Source organism: Ranitomeya imitator, chromosome 3 (genome assembly GCF_032444005.1).
Source record: "Ranitomeya imitator isolate aRanImi1 chromosome 3, aRanImi1.pri, whole genome shotgun sequence".
In the NCBI taxonomy this organism is placed as follows: Eukaryota; Metazoa; Chordata; class Amphibia; order Anura; family Dendrobatidae; genus Ranitomeya; species Ranitomeya imitator.
Genome location: NC_091284.1, coordinates 338952943 through 338969570, shown reverse-complemented (window position 1 = coordinate 338969570; position 16628 = coordinate 338952943). Strand labels below are relative to the sequence as shown.

At 43.6% G+C, this 16628-nt stretch overlaps 1 protein-coding gene across 3 annotated transcripts in view; it reads left to right on the top strand.

Moving 5' to 3' along the window:
- The window catches only part of TANGO6 (transport and golgi organization 6 homolog), a 113423-nt gene that overhangs the window by 14848 nt on the left and 81947 nt on the right, over window positions 1-16628 (top strand). For all 3 annotated transcript variants that reach the window (XM_069756760.1, XM_069756761.1, XM_069756762.1), the window contains 2 exons: window positions 9034-9196; window positions 16188-16261. In XM_069756760.1, the coding sequence (XP_069612861.1) occupies window positions 9034-9196; window positions 16188-16261 (237 nt within the window). The remainder of the gene's footprint in view (window positions 1-9033; window positions 9197-16187; window positions 16262-16628) is intronic.

The window sequence follows — 16628 nt, the reverse complement described above, 5'->3', positions numbered from 1 at the left end:
GGCCGCGGATCCGGGTCCTGCAGGGAGGGAGGTGGCTTCACAGAGCCTGCTCAGAGCAGGCACTGTGAAGCCTGCAGCGCTGCATGTCAGATCAGTGATCTGACAGAGTGCTGTGCAAACTGTCAGATCACTGATCTGTGATGTCCCCCCCTGGGACAAAGTAAAAAAGTAAAAAAAAATTTTTCCAAATGTGTAAAAAAAATAAAAAAAAATATTCCAAAATAATGAAAAAAAAAAAAAAAATATTATTCCCATAAATACATTTCTTCATCTAATTAAAAAAAAAAAAAACAATAAAAGTACACATATTTAGTATCGCCGCGTCCGTAACGACCCGACCTATAAAACTGTCCCACTAGTTAACCCCTTCAGTAAACACCGTAAGAAAAAAAAAAAAAAAACGAGGCAAAAAACAACGCTTTATTATCATACCGCCGAACAAAAAGTGGAATAACACGCGATCAAAAGGACAGATATAAATAACCATGGTACCGCTGAAAGCGTCATATTGTCCCGCAAAAAAAGAGCCGCCATACAGCATCATCAGCAAAAAAATAAAAAAGTTATAGTCCTGAGAATAAAGCGATGCAAAAATAATTATTTTTTCTGTAAAATAGTTTTTATCGTATAAAAGCGCCAAACCATAAAAAAATGATATAAATGAGGTATCGCTGTAATCGTACTGACCCGAAGAATAAAACTGATTTATCAATTTTACCAAACGCGGAACGGTATAAACGCCTCCCCCAATAGAAATTCATGAATAGCTGGCTTTTGGTCATTCTTCCTCACAAAAATCGGAATAAAAAGCGATCAAAAAATGTCACGTGCCCAAAAATGTTTTCAATAAAAATGTCAACTCGTCCCGCAAAAAACAAGACCTCACATGACTCTGTGGACCAAAATATGGAAAAATTATAGCTCTCAAAATGTGGTATTGCAAAAAATATTTTTTGCAATAAAAAGGGTCTTTCAGTGTGTGACGGCTGCCAATCATAAAAATCCGCTAAAAAACTCGCTATAAAAGTAAATCAAACCCCCCTTCATCACCCCCTTAGTTAGGGAAAAATAAAAAAAAATGTATTTATTTCCATTTTCCCATTAGGGTTAGGGCTAGGGTTAGGGCTAGGGTTAGGGCTAGGGCTAGGGTTAGGGCTAGGGCTAGGGCTAGGGTTAGGGCTAGGGTTAGGGCTAGGGTTAGGGCTAGGGTTAGGGTTAGGGTTGGGGCTACAGTTAGGGTTGGGGCTAAAGTTAGGGTTAGGGTTTAGATTACATTTACAGTTGGGAATAGGGTTGGGATTAGGGTTAGGGGTGTGTCAGGGTTAGAGGTGTGGTTAGGGTTACCGTTGGAATTAGGGTTAGGGGTGTGTTTAGATTAGGGTTTCAGTTATAATTGGGGGGTTTCCACTGTTTCGGCACATCAGGGGCTCTCCAAACACGACATGGCGTCCGATCTCAATTCCAGCCAATTCTGCGTTGAAAAAGTAAAACAGTGCTCCTTCCCTTCCGAGCTCTCCTGTGTGCCCAAACAGGGGTTTACCCCAACATATGGGGTATCAGCGTACTCAGGACAAATTGGACAACAACTTTTGTGGACCAATTTCTCCTGTTACCCTTGGGAAAATACAAAACTGGGGGCTAAAAAATAATTTTTGTGGGAAAACAAAAAGATTTTTTATTTTCACGGCTCTGCGTTATAAACTGTAGTGAAACACTTGGGGGTTCAAAGTTCTCACAACACATCTAGATAAGTTCATTGAGGGGTCTAGTTTCCAATATGGGGTCACTTGTGGGGGGTTTCTTCTGTTTAGGTACATTAGGGGCTCTGCAAACGCAATGTGACGCCTGCAGACCAATCCATCTAAGTCTGCATTCCAAATGATGCTCCTTCCCTTCCGAGCCCTCCCATGCGCCCAAACGGTGGTTCCCCCCCACATATCGGGTATCAGCGTACTCAGGACAAATTGGACAACAACATTTAGGGTCCAATTTCTCCTGCTAACCTTGGAAAAATACAAAACTGGGGGCTAAAATATAATTTTTGTGGAAAAAAAAATATTTTTTATTTGCATGGCTCTGCGTTATAAACTGTAGTGAAATACTTGGGGGTTCAAAGCTTTCACAACACATCAAGATGAGTTCCTTAGGGGGTCTACTTTCCAAAATGGTGTCACTTGTGGGGGGTTTCTACTGTTTAGGTACATTAGGGGCTCTGCAAACGCAATGTGACGCCTGCAGACCATTCCAAGTCTGCATTCCAAATGGCGCTCCTTCCCTTCCGAACCCTCCCATGCGCCCAAACGGTGGTTCCCCCCCACATATGGGGTATCAGCGTACTCAGGACAAATTGGACAACAACTTTTGGGGTCCAATTTCTCCTGTTACCCTAGGGAAAATACAAAACTGGGGGCTAAAAAATAATTTTTGTGGGGAAAAAATTTTGTTTTATTTTTATGGCTCTGCATTATAAACTTCTGTGAAGCCCTTGGTGGGTCAAAGTGCTCACCACACATCCAGATAAGTTCCTTAGGGGGTCTACTTTCCAAAATGGTGTCACTTGTGGGGGGTTTCAATGTTTAGGCACATCAGTGGCTCTCCAAACGCAACATGGCGTCCCATCTCAATTTCTGTCAATTTTGCATTGAAAAGTCAAACTGCGCTCCTTCCCTTCCGAGCTCTCCCATGCGCCCAAACAGTGGTTTACTGCCACATATGGGGTATCAGCGTACTCAGGACAAATTGGACAACAACTTTTGAGGTCCAATTTCTTCTCTTATCCTTGGAAAAATAAAAAATTGGGGGCAAAAATATAATTTTTGTGAAAAAATATGATTTTTTATTTTTACGGTTCTGCATTATAAACTTCTGTGAAGCACTTGGTGGGTCAAAGTGCTCACCACACCTCTAGATAAGTTCCTTAGGGGGTCTACTTTCCAAAATGGTGTCACTTGTGGGGGGTTTCAATGTTTAGGCACATCAGTGGCTCTCCAAACGCAACATGGCGTCCCATCTCAATTTCTGTCAATTTTGCATTGAAAAGTCAAACTGCGCTCCTTCCCTTCCGAGCTCTCCCATGTGCCCAAACAGTGGTTTACTGCCACATATGGGGTATCAGCGTACTCAGGACAAATTGGACAACAACTTTTTGGGTCCAATTTCTCCTGTTACCCTTGGTAAAATAAAACAAATTGGAGCTGAAGTAAATTTTTTGTGTAAAAAAGTTAAATGTTCATTTTTATTTAAACATTCCAAAAATTCCTATTAAACACCTGAAGGGTTAATAAACTTCTTGAATGTGGTTTTAAACACCTTGAGGGGTGCAGTTTTTAGAATGGTGTCACACTTGGGCATTTTCTATCATATAGACCCCTCAAAATGACTTCAAATGAGACGTGGTCCCTAAAAAAAAAATGGTGTTGTAAAAATGAGAAATTGCTGGTCAACTTTTAACCCTTATAACTCCCTAACAAAAAAAAAAAATTGGTTCCAAAATTATGCTGATGTAAAGGAGACATGTGGGAAATGTTACTTATTAAGTATTTTGTGTGACATATCTCTGTGATTTAATTGCATAAAAATTCAAAGTTTGAAATTTTCAAAATTTTCGCCAAATTTCCGTTTTTTTCACAAATAAACGCAGGTACTATCAAAGAAATTTTACCACTATCATGAAGTACAATATGTCACGAGAAAACAATGTCAGAATCACCAGGATCCGTTGAAGCGTTTCGGAGTTATAACCTCATAAAGGGACAGTGGTCAGAATTGTAAAAATTGGCCTGGTCATTGACGTGCAAACCACCCTTGGGGGTAAAGGGGTTAATAAGAGCTGCAGCGGCTTTCCTAGCAGACTCATCAGCGAATTCTGTCCGCTTAACATCTAAATCCGCAGCCCTCTCAAATGCAGCCAGGAGAACCCTATGTCTTAAAAGCTGGCCAGGGGATCTACAAACAAAACTTAAATTATGTTCCATTCCCTGCAAGGGGAAATTCTTTTTTGGAGAAACTTTAGATGACATACTCCAGAAAGAGGGGGATAAGAAGAAGGGATTTCCAAACCTGGGACTAACACCATTTAAACAGTCCTTTCGGAGCAGGAAATTTTTCCGCAGAAAACCCCCAGAGAGCAACATAGATGGGATGAAAGAAGGACAGGAGTTTCCTTTTTGGTAACTCTTCCCGAGACAAAAAAAACCCTCCAAGTGACGTTCTCCCCAGGGTGGGGGGAAGACTAACCTCTACCCTTCCGGCCTGGGAAAAAATATCAAACAACTCATGGATTCTAAATCTAATGAGGTCCGGTTTGAGAATAGATCCCCCCCAATTATGTGGTGACCCGACCAAGATCTTCAGCAGCAGAACAAAAAGCTTTAGAATGCGAAATCCTAAACCTTCTAGAGAAATCAGTACTACAGGAAATTTCCCCCCAAGAAACAGGTGGGGGTTCTACTCCCCATTATTTCTAGTGTCAAAACCAGATGGCACCTAACGAACAATAATAAATTTACGAAAATTAAACAGATATGTCAGAAACCAAAAATTCAAGATGGAATCAATAAGATCCACCATCAAAATCCTGTTCCCAAACTGTTTTATGATCGTGTTAGAGCTCAGCGATGCATATTACCACGTTCCTATCCACAAACAATCCCGGAAATTTCTCTAGATTGGCAGTCTCCATAAATTCCAGTACAAAGCCCTCCCCTTTGGGTTATGGATAGCTCCCCTGGTGTTCACAAAGCTAGTAGCAGAAATTATGGCTCATCTAAGGGAGCAGAACATATTAATAATCCCTTACCTAGATGATTTTCTCATAGCAAGCGACTCGGCCCAAAGCTGCAGAGGGACAGAGTCATAAGTACCTTGACAAACTTGGGCTGGCTTATAAACTTAAAAAAGTCAAGGTTAGAGCCCTACAGAATCCAAGAGTTTTTGGGACTAACGTTGGACTTTCACATACAGGAGTGTCGCTGTCACGCTCACACCCTGACTGGTGGGCGTGAGCTCGGGGGGGTTTGTGGCCCCACTGTGCCACAAACCAGACTACCCCGGAAGGGGCGTGACTATGACAGCTGCCTGGGTTTTCGCTGGAGCCTCTGATGGTGAGGTCAGGCTTGTGCAGCAGGCAGCTGCCAGGTGCTACTCCAGGGTGGTGACTGGCTGTGGCTGCTGATCCCACTTGGTAGACAGGAACACTAGGATTGGTGCGGGCATCAGGCAGGACTAGCAGATGAGCACGTATGAGATTCAGACGAGTAGGCTGGCACGGCTGAGACACAGAGCTGGCAGAGACACGGCAGAGAACACAGGGCTGGCAGGCACGGCAGAGAACACAGGGCTGGCGGAGACACGGCAGAGAACACAGGGCTGGCGGAGACACGGCAGAGGACACAGGGCTAGCAGGTGTGTATGAAGGAACAGGTAGGGACCTGTTCACACAGGAGGTGCAGGTATGGATATGTAGTATGAATGAACAGGTAGGAACCTGTTCACACTGGAGGTGCAGGTATGGATATGTAGTATGAAGAAACAGGTTGGGACCTGTTCACACAGGAGATGCAGGTACAGAAACAAGCCAGAAGGAAAGAAGAATGAAGGAACAGGTTGGGACCTGTTCAAACAGGAAGAGAAGTGCAAGGCTGCAGATAGGAGCGGAAGAGAAGCAAGAGATAGGGTAGCAAGAAAAGCTAAGCAGAGCAGAACCGCAGGGAATGCGGAGAGGAGCTGCAGCAAGAGATTACTGCAGCCGCAGAAGCAAAGCAGAGTAGAACGGAGCAGAACCGCAGGAGTGCAGAGCAGAGGCAAAGCTACAAAGGTACTGAGCAGGCAGCGCCACAAGAGTGCAGAGTGTAAGGAGACTGAGAACACAAGGAAAGACACAGCAGGGAAGGAAGCCACAGACAAGGAGACAGAGGTAGGACAAAGTACAGGCTAGGCAAAGGAACAAGACACAAGGACAAAGACACAGGGACCAGGATATTCTGCCTCCTGGAGGGCGGAAAACAAGATCAAGGCAAGGAGAAAAGCCTCTAGAGAGGGAGAAACACAGAGCAAGGCCTGGCAAACTCAGAAGCTAGACACTAACTAAGCTAACACATTGCACAGGCCCAGTCCACTGGGTGGAGCTGCACTAAATACTGGAGGCCTCCTGGTAATTGGTCAGGAACAGATTAGACGGGTGTACCTGATATCTATAAGAACCAGAGAGTTCAGGCGCCGCCCACCCCATACACACAGCCAGGAAGCATGCAGAGGCACAGAACATGGAGCTGGCAAGAAATAGAAACCGCATCATGACCTGGAGCAGTGGGTAAGATAGTGTGAGAGATGAGAGGCCATTCCGTGATGCCAGCAGTGTTGTTACAGTCGGCTTCCAGTCCGCAAAAAAGAGAACATTATGCGCATGGTAGCATGAACTCTACACAACCCCTCCATGACACTAAGGAAAGCGATGTCGCTATTAGGCTCCCTTTCATCGTGTCTACCAGCAGTACACTGGGCGCAATTACACACGAGAGCTTCAGTGGGATGTACTAGAAAAGCAGTCGATATTTACAGGTCATTTAGAGGGCCACATAACTCTAAATTCTTCCTCTACTCATTCGTTATTCTGGTGGGGAGAACACAACCGCCTATCCAAGGGGATCCCCTGGGTGACAAAAGTGTCCCACATAATAACGACCGATGCAAGTCCCACGGCTTGGTTAGCTCACATGGGGAACAAGGTTGCTCAGGGAGATTGGGGAAGTCAGGAATTAAGGGCCTCCTCGAACCAGAAAGAGCTTTGGGCTGTTGGTCAAGCTCTTTCATTCTTTCTGCCTTACATACGGGGGACATCATGTCCGTATTCTTTCGGAAAACCAAGTAACAGTGGCCTATATCAGGTCTCGAACTCTGATGGATTCTTCCTCCAGGATCCTCAGCTTCGCAGAGGAAAACCTAGTATCCCTCTCTGCACTACATACTTGGGGATCAGAAAACCAGAAAGCAGATTATCTGAGCTGCACTCAACTAAGACAGGGCGAGTGGGCTCTAAATCAGTCCATTTTCAACCAAATTACAAAAATGTGGGGGACTCGGGGAAATAGATTTATTCGCCGATTTCAAAAACAAAAAAGTAAGAGCATTCTGCTCCCTAAACCCCAAGGGGAATCCTCAGACGCTAGATGCTTTTTTAATTTTGTGGACTCACAACTTAACATATGCCTTTCCCCCGATTATCCTAATTCCGGCAGTTATACGGAATATCAGAGAAGACAAAGCGAAAATGATACTAATAGCCCCATTTTGGCCAAAAAGAACCAGGTTCTCCTGGCTAAGGATACTATCGATCTCCGACCCTTGGATTCTACCGGATCTTCCAGACCTTCTATATCATGGACTGGTATTCCATCCTCATGCAGCAAACCTCCATTTAATAGCATGGAATTTGAAGAGGCGCTGCTGTGAGAAAGAGGCTTTTCAGAGAACTTAGTTTCTACGTTATTAAAAACTAGGAAACCAGTACTGCTAAGGCATATGGGAAAACCTGGAAAAAGTTCCTATCTCCAGAGTAAAAGTTCAGGATGGGGCTTCAATTAGTAAAATACTCGAATTCCTACAAAAAGGCCTGGAAGAAGGCCTAGCAGTTAGTACTTTAAAAGTACAGGTGGCAGCTTTAGGTACACTCTACAATCAGGACATTGCAGGCAACCCATGGATAACAAGGTTCATTAAAGCTGCAACAAGATCTAAACTTTTAGTCAATCAAAAGCTACCATAGTGGGATCTAAATCTAGTCCTATCCGCTCTAACAAGTACCCCATTTGAACCCATAGAGACAGTTCCCTTTAAGATCTTATCCTTAAAGACTATTCTCCTTTGATTTTGCTTTCATGTTCCTTTATGTAGTACCCCTATTTCTTGCTAACCTATATTTTTAGGATAAGAAGGGAGTATGATTGCTGGATCCATCTACATAGGGAATGCTTGTAGAACGTTTATCTATTTACTATTTAGATATATTGGTAATCTGCAGCTAAATGGTGTATAGGTCATTTGTGGTTGCAATAGCTATAGGGACAGAATAAAGGTTTATTCTTCCTGCAGCCGTTCTCTTCCAGTTATTGGTTAGGTGCAGGGAGCCGTTACAGTCAGTGCTCATTACACAGTGAGCATTGCTGTAATCGCTCCCCTACACATTGATTTCAAGTCTGCTCTGTACACTGTACCCACACCGCAGAGCAGGCTGTCAAAGTGCCAGGAGTGATTACAGCTTGCTGTGTAGAGGGCTGTGACTGTACAAGCCCCCTGTACTGCCCCATGACTGGCAGCGAACGGCTGTAGGGAGAATATAACTTTTTTTTCTCTCTGTATCCACGCTTCCAGTAAACCTGCCAGACATGATTTTAATGTTATTTACCAGCAGATTGCCACTATATCTGTAGTCATTCTTCTTCTTTTTAAAGGGTTTTGTTCTCAACATTTAGAGTTGTCATCTATACATAGGATAAGTGATAATCTGGGCCGCTGGGGGTCAAACCGCTGAGCCCCACATTCCTGATAACATGAAGGGATCCATCAGATTAGATCAGTGGCCGCACATGTGGACCGCTGCTCTGTTCATTTTCCTTTTGATTAGCTGATAAATTTAAAATGTTTGTTCACCACCTGGACACTGCCTTTTTACATAAAGTAATCACACTTAACAGCTACTGGTCCAGTGACATCAGTGATTGGTCTCTTGGGGCTCATGTGCCATATTCAGAGTCCGCTGTTAGGCTCCTGCATTCTCTCTACTTCCATTTGTAAGAGGTTGGAACAAGGATGTGCGAGTGCAGCAGCCCAATAGCGGCTGCTGATTGGTTGCAGGGCTTACGTGACATAATACCTCTCACATGAAGGGGATAGCCATTTAACAAATTTTCTTTGTTTTTGAAAGCAAAATTACAATCATTTTGTCTTTTTACAGAAGAAAATGTATATCGCACTATGATGTACTACATTATTCGCTGTAAAGGAATATTAACAATGCAAGTTTTCACCTTTCTTTAGATTCTAGATTTGCTTCATATCCAAAACTCTTCGACAGCACGACAGTTCCAAAGAGTTGCCACTGAAACCTTTCTGAAGATGGGTCGGGATCAGCCTCAACTAGCAGAGACCTATTTAATTCTACCTATGCTGAAACCTTTACTGTATCGTACCTCGACAGAAGGTGAGAGCCATTCAGCCAGACTGGAGGAGTGCTGTATCCCAACCTAGCCTCATGCAATTTAGCATGCAGCAAAATGGAGTGACAACCACATTTATACCTAGAGTACTTGTCATAGATTTGGAGGCTTCTGGATCTTTCATTTCAGAATTATGATTTACGATTAATGAGGAACTAAACTTTCAATTTATTTTCTTTATTGTGTCCAGCATGGAAAGCTTTGAAAGTTTGTAATTCACATCATTAGATTATTTGGCTTGTTTACTGTTCAATAATATGATCAAAGTGGCCTCCAATCGCTTAGCTTTCTCCAGACTTGTGCAACATCCATACTTATATTTCACTAGATGATGGCCCGATTCTAACGCATTGGGTATTCTAGAATATGCATGTCCACGTAGTATATTGCCCAGCCACGTAGTACAGGTCCTTCTCAAAAAATTAGCATATAGGGTTAAATTTCATTATTTACCATAATGTAATGATTACAATTAAACTTTCATATATTATAGATTCATTATCCACCAACTGAAATTTGTCAGGTCTTTTATTGTTTTAATACTGATGATTTTGGCATACAACTCCTGATAACCCAAAAAACCTGTCTCAATAAATTAGCATATCAAGAAAAGGTTCTCTAAACGACCTATTATCCTAATCTTCTGAATCAACTAATTAACTCTAAACACATGCAAAAGATACCTGAGGCTTTTATAAACTCCCTGCCTGGTTCATTACTCAAAACCCCCATCATGGGTAAGACTAGCGACCTGACAGATGTCAAGAAGGCCATCATTGACACCCTCAAGCAAGAGGGTAAGACCCAGAAAGAAATTTCTCAACAAATAGGCTGTTCCCAGAGTGCTGTATCAAGGCACCTCAATGGTAAGTCTGTTGGAAGGAAACAATGTGGCAGAAAACGCTGTACAACGAGAAGAGGAGACCGGACCCTGAGGAAGATTGTGGAGAAGGACCGATTCCAGACCTTGGGGAACCTGAGGAAGCAGTGCACTGAGTCTGGTGTGGAAACATCCAGAGCCACCGTGCACAGGCGTGTGCAGGAAATGGGCTACAGGTGCCGCATTCCCCAGGTAAAGCCACTTTTGAACCATAAACAGCGGCAGAGGCGCCTGACCTGGGCTACAGAGAAGCAGCACTGGACTGTTGCTAAGTGGTCCCAAGTACTTTTTTCTGATGAAAGCAAATTTTGCATGTCATTCGGAAATCAAGGTGCCAGAGTCTGGAGGAAGACTGGGGAGAAGGAAATGCCAAAATGCCTGAAGTCCAGTGTCAAGTACCCACAGTCAGTGATGGTGTGGGGTGCCATGTCAGCTGCTGGTGTTGGTCCACTGTGTTTCATCAAGGGCAGGGTCAATGCAGCTAGCTATCAGGAGATTTTGGAGCACTTCATGCTTCCATCGGCTGAAATGCTTTATGGAGATGAAGATTTCATTTTTCAGCACGACCTGGCACCTGCTCACAGTGCCAAAACCACTGGTAAATGGTTTACTGACCATGGTATTACTGTGCTCAATTGGCCTGCCAACTCTCCTGACCTGAACCCCATAGAGAATCTGTGGGATATTGTGAAGAGAAAGTTGAGAGACATAAGACCCAACACTCTGGATGAGCTTAAGGCCGCTATTGAAGCATCCTGGGCCTCCATAACATCTCAGCAGTGTCACAGGCTGATTGCCTCCATGCCACACCTCATTGAAGCAGTCATTTCTGCCAAAGGATTCCCGACCAAGTATTGACTGCATAACTGAACATTATTATTTGTTGGTTTTTTTGTTTGTAATTAAAAAACACTTTTATTTGATTGGATGGGTGAAATATGCTAATTTATTGAGACAGGTTTTTTGGGTTATCAGGAGTTGTATGCCAAAATCATCAGTATTAAAACAATAAAAGACCTGACAAATTTCAGTTGGTGGATAATGAATCTATAATATATGAAAGTTTAATTGTAATCATTACATTATGGTAAATAATGAAATTTAACACTATATGCTAATTTTTTGAGAAGGACCTGTATATTGCCCAGCCACATAGTATATTGCCCAGCCACGTACTATATTGCCCAGCCACATAGTATATTGCCCAGCCACGTACTATATTGCCCAGTCACGTACTATATTTCCCAGTCATGTACTATATTGCCCAGCCACGTAGTATATTGCCCAGTCACGTAGTATATTGCCCAGCCACGTAGTATATTGCCCAGCCACGTAGTATATTGCCCAGCCACGTAGTATATTGCCCAGCCACGTAGTATATTGCCCAGCCACATAGTATATTGCCCAGCCACGTACTATATTGCCCAGTCACGTACTATATTTCCCAGTCATGTACTATATTGTCCAGCCACATAGTATATTGCCCAGTCACGTAGTATATTGCCCAGTCACGTAGTATATTGCCCAGTCACGTAGTATATTGCCCAATCACGTAGTATATTGCACAGCCCGTGTAGTATATATTGCCCAGCCTGTGTAGTATATATTGCCCAGCCAGCGTAGTATATAGCAATGTGGGCATCATATCCCTGTTAAAAAACAGAATTAAAATTAAAAAATAGTTATATACCCACCTTCCGTGGATCCAGGAAGCGTTTACCGACGCTCCTCGCGCGCTCCGGTCTCAAGAGTGCATTGCGGTCTCGCGAGATGATGATGTAGCGGTCTCACGAGACCGCTACGTCATCATCTCGTGAGATCGCAATGCATGGACCGGTCACCGGAGCGTTGCGAGGAGCGGGAAAGGTGCCAGAAGGTGAGTATATGATGATTTTTTATTTTTTTATTATTTTTAACATTAGCTCTCTTTACTATTGATGCTGCAAAAGCAGCATCAATAGTAAAAAAGTTGGTCACACAGGGTTAATAGCAGCATTAATGAAGTGCGTTACACCGCGGCATAACGCGGTCCATTAGCGCTGCTATTAACCCTGTGTGAGCGCTGACTGGAGGGGAGTATGGAGTGGGCATGTTGCTGCCGGACTGCGCCCGTCGCTGATTGGTTGTGGCAATGGTCGTGGGCGTTTTGCCACGACCAATCAGTGACTTGGATTCCATGACAGACAGAGGCCGCGACCAATGAATATCCGTGACAGACAGACAGAAGGACAGACAGACAGACGGAAGCGACCCTTAGACAATTATATAGTAGATGTCTACGTAATCACTATACGGATTCTGTGGAGGGGGGCAGCATCTCAAGAGTAGAGTGTTCTTGCTCCCAAGCAAGGTAATGCTCTGACTTGTGTTCTCATCTCAGCACTTTGTTTTTAGCTGTTATCTGCCTTTTGACCTCACATTGAGTGAAAGATGCCGGCACAAGAGGGGAGATCATCTCAGGTTTATCCAGCGCTCCTCTCTTGCTGCATCTCTCCACCTTCGCAGACAGACTTTATAGCGATTATGAAGACACAGATTATAGATTATGCAGAAGCCTTGGTATTGGAGGGCACTTTGATCATATTTTTGAACATGAAAGAAGCCAAATGAAGTTAATTACAAGCTTTTATATCTTTCCATGCTGGACACCTTTACGGAAAATTAAAGTTACTTATTATTGAGGACCTCTCTATTGTACATTTTCCATGACACCCATAGTCCACACTGATCCTCTAAGACGAGCAAAATATCTTGTGGCGTTCTTAGATGATCAGTAAAAAGTTATTTCTATCTTGATTCCTATGACCAAGATGAGTGACAGCTTTTCTTATATATGGTGGGTACGGAAAGTATTCAGACCCCTTTAAATTTTTTACTCTTTGTTTCATTTCAGCCATTTGGTAAATTCAAAAAAGTTCCTTTTTTCACATTATTGTACACTCTGCACCCCATCTTGACTGAAAAAACAGAAATGTAGAAATTTTTGTAAATGTAAAAAACAACTGAAATATCATATGGTCTTAAGTATTCAGACCCTTTGCTCAGACACTCATATTTAGGTCAGATGCTGTCCATTTCCTTGTGATCATCCATGAGATGGTTCTACTCCTTCATTGGAGTCCAGCTGTGTTTAATTAAACTGATAGCACTTGATATTGAAAGGCACACACGTGTCTATATAAGACCTCACAGTGCATGTCAGACCAAATGAGAATCATGAGGTCAAAGGAACTGGCCAAGGAGCTCAGAGACAGAATTGTGGCAAGGCACAGATCTGGCCAAGGTTACACAATCTGGTTTCCGCCCCCATCACTCAACTGAGACAGCCCTGACCAAAATCACTAACGACCTACTTACCGCCAAAGCTAATGGACATTACTCTGTACTCCTCCTCCTAGACCTGTCCTCTGCTTTCGACACAGTTGACCACTGTCTCCTACTACAGATCCTCTCCTCCTTTGGCATCAAAGACCTCGCCCTATCCTGGATCTCCTTGTACCTTTCCAACTGCACATTCAGCGTCTCCCACTCCCACACTACCTCCTCATACCACCCACTCTCTGTTGGAGTCCACCAAGGCTCTGTTCTAGGACTCCTACTCTTCTCAATCTATACACTTGGCCTTGGACAACTCATTAAGTCCCATGGATTCCAGCACCACCTCTATGCTGATGACACTCAGATCTACCTCTCTGGCCCAGACGTCACCGCTCTGCTGTCCAGAATCCCGGAGTGTCTATCAGCCATATCCTCCTTCATCTCCTCTCGCTTCCTCAAACTCAATGTGGACAAATCTGAGCTAATTATCTTTCCTCCATCTCATAGATCTTCCTTACCTGACCTATCTATCGCAATCAATGAAATCATGCTTTCCCCCGTACCGAAAGTCCGCTGCCTCGGAGTAACCATCGACTCTGCCCTGTCCTTCAAACCTCACATCCAAGCTCTTTCCACCTCCTGTCGCCTCCAGCTAAAAAAAACCCCCAGAATCCATCCTTTCCTCAACCGTCAATCTACTAAAATGCTTTTGCATGCCCTCATCATCTCCCGCCTTGACGACTGCAACATCCTTTTCTGCGTCCTCCCTGCTAACACCCTTGCACCTCTCCAGTCCATCCTTAACTCTGCTGCCCGACTAATTAATCTCTCTCCTCGTTACTCCTCTGCTTCCCCCTTCTGCAAATCTCTTCACTGGCTCCCCAGCGTGTCCAGTTCAAATTACTAATACTGACCTACAAAGCCATCCATAACCTGTCTCCTCCATATATCTCTGAACTAATCTCCCGATATCTTCCCTCACGTAATCTCCAGTCCTCCCAAGACCTCTTTCTCTCCTCCACACTTATTCGCTCCTCACCCAACCGCCTCCAAGACTTCTCCCGAATATCCCCCATCCTCTGGAATTCTTTGCCCCAACACGTCCGACTATCAACCACATTCGGATCCTTCAGACGGAACATGAAAACCCATCTCTTCAGGAAAGCCTACAGCCTGCACTGACCCCGCTGCCTCCTTATCACTACCGAAGCTACCCCCTCACCAACACCGGAGCTCCTGCAACCCTCAACCTACTGTCTCCTTTCCCATATTCCTGTAGAATGTAAGCCCGCAAGGGCAGGGTCCTCGCCCCTCTGTATCAGTCTGTCATTGTTAGTTTGTTTACTGTAAGTGATATCTGTAACTTGTATGTAACCCCTTCTCATGTAGAGCACCATGGAATCAATGGTGCTATATAAATAAATAATAATAATAATTTCTGCAGTACTCAAGGTTCCTAAGAGCACAGTGGCCTTTATAATCCTTAAATGGAAGAAGTTTGGGACCACCGGAAGTCTTCCTGGACCTGGCCCTCCAGCCAAACTGAGCAATCGTTGGAGAAGAGCCTTTGTGAGAGAAGTAAAGAAAAACCCCAAGATCACTATGGCTGAGCTCCAGAGATGCAGTAGGGAGATGGGAGAAAGTTCCACAAGGTCAACTATCACTGCAGCCCTCCACCAGTAGGGCCTTTAAGGCAGAGTGGCCCTATGGAAGCCTCTCCTCATTGCGAGACATATGAAAGCCTGCACAGAGTTTGCTAAAAAACACATGATGGACTCCCAGACTATGAGAAATAAGATTCTCTGGTCTGATGAGATGAAGATAGACTTTTTTTGTGATAATTTCTAAGTGGTATGTGTGGAGAAAACCAGGCACTGCTCATCACCTGCCCAATACAATCCCAACAGTGAAACACGGTGGTGGCAGCATCATGCTGTGGGGGTGTTTTTCAGCTGCAGGGACAGGATGACTGGTTGTCATTGAAGAAAACATGAATGCGGCCAAGTGAAGTGATATTATGGATGAAAACCTCTTCCAGAGTGCTCTGGACCTCAGACTTGGCCGAAGGTTCACCTTCCAACAAGACAATGACCCTAAGTACACAGCCAAAAATAATCAAGGAGTGGCTTCAGAACAACTCTGTGACCATACTAGACTGGCCCAGCCAGAGCCTTGTCCTATACCCAATTGAGCATCTCTGGGGAGACCTGAAAATGGCTGTCCACCAACGTTCACCATCCAACCTGACGGAACTGGGGAGGATCTTATAGGAAGAATGGCAGAGGATCCCTAAATCCAGGTGTGAGAAATTTGTTGCATCATTCCAAGAAGACTCATGGCTGTACTAGCTCAAAAGGGTGCTTCTACTCAATACTGAGCAAAGGGTCTGAATACTTATGACCATGTGATATTTCAGTTTTTCTTTTTTAATACATTTGCAAAAATTACTATATTTCTGGGTTTTTTTTTCAGTCAAGATGGAGTGCAGAGTGTACATTAATGTAAAAAATTAACTTTTTTGAATCTACCAAATGACTACAATGAAACAGAGTGAAAAATGTAAAGGGGTCTGATTACTTTCCGTACCCACTGTACATGGAGGGCTTTTCATCTCCTCTGTATTCTTGATAATGTACAGTGGTCCCAAGTAGTGTGTCTCTATTATACCCAAGGGCCCTAATTTATCATATGGAAAGGGGTTGACTAAAACAGATGATTGGTTTAAGTGAGGAATGGAATTTGTTTTGATTTGCCTTGCCTTTTAAATGTAATTTCAGAGAAGTGTCCAGCCCCTGGAGAGACTCTGCTGTCTGAATCTGTTCTGTCACAGTGTATTGAGGACATTGTTAAGGTGAGCAGTAGTCATTATTATATACTTTTAGTCTGCTGCTCATCCTGCTGCTCTCAGATGCAGTAGCTTTAGCAGATTCTCTTTAAATGATTTTGACTGAGTCTGCTGTTTCTGTGAATATTTATACTTTTCAATAAACCTTTTGTTTCACTTTACATGTGTTGGATGTGCCGTCTCTGTTTAAGGTGTATTTTGTTCTTTATTGTATATATTAATGTAAATGGTGATTTGGCAGATCAGGGCAGGAGCTCTCTATATTGACTTAAAAGCTGATGTTATCCATGTATTGACTTACAGTATCAGGCGCTTATGACCCAACAATTAAATAAGACCTGGGGAGAGGGTGAAGGCTCTATGAATATTGCAG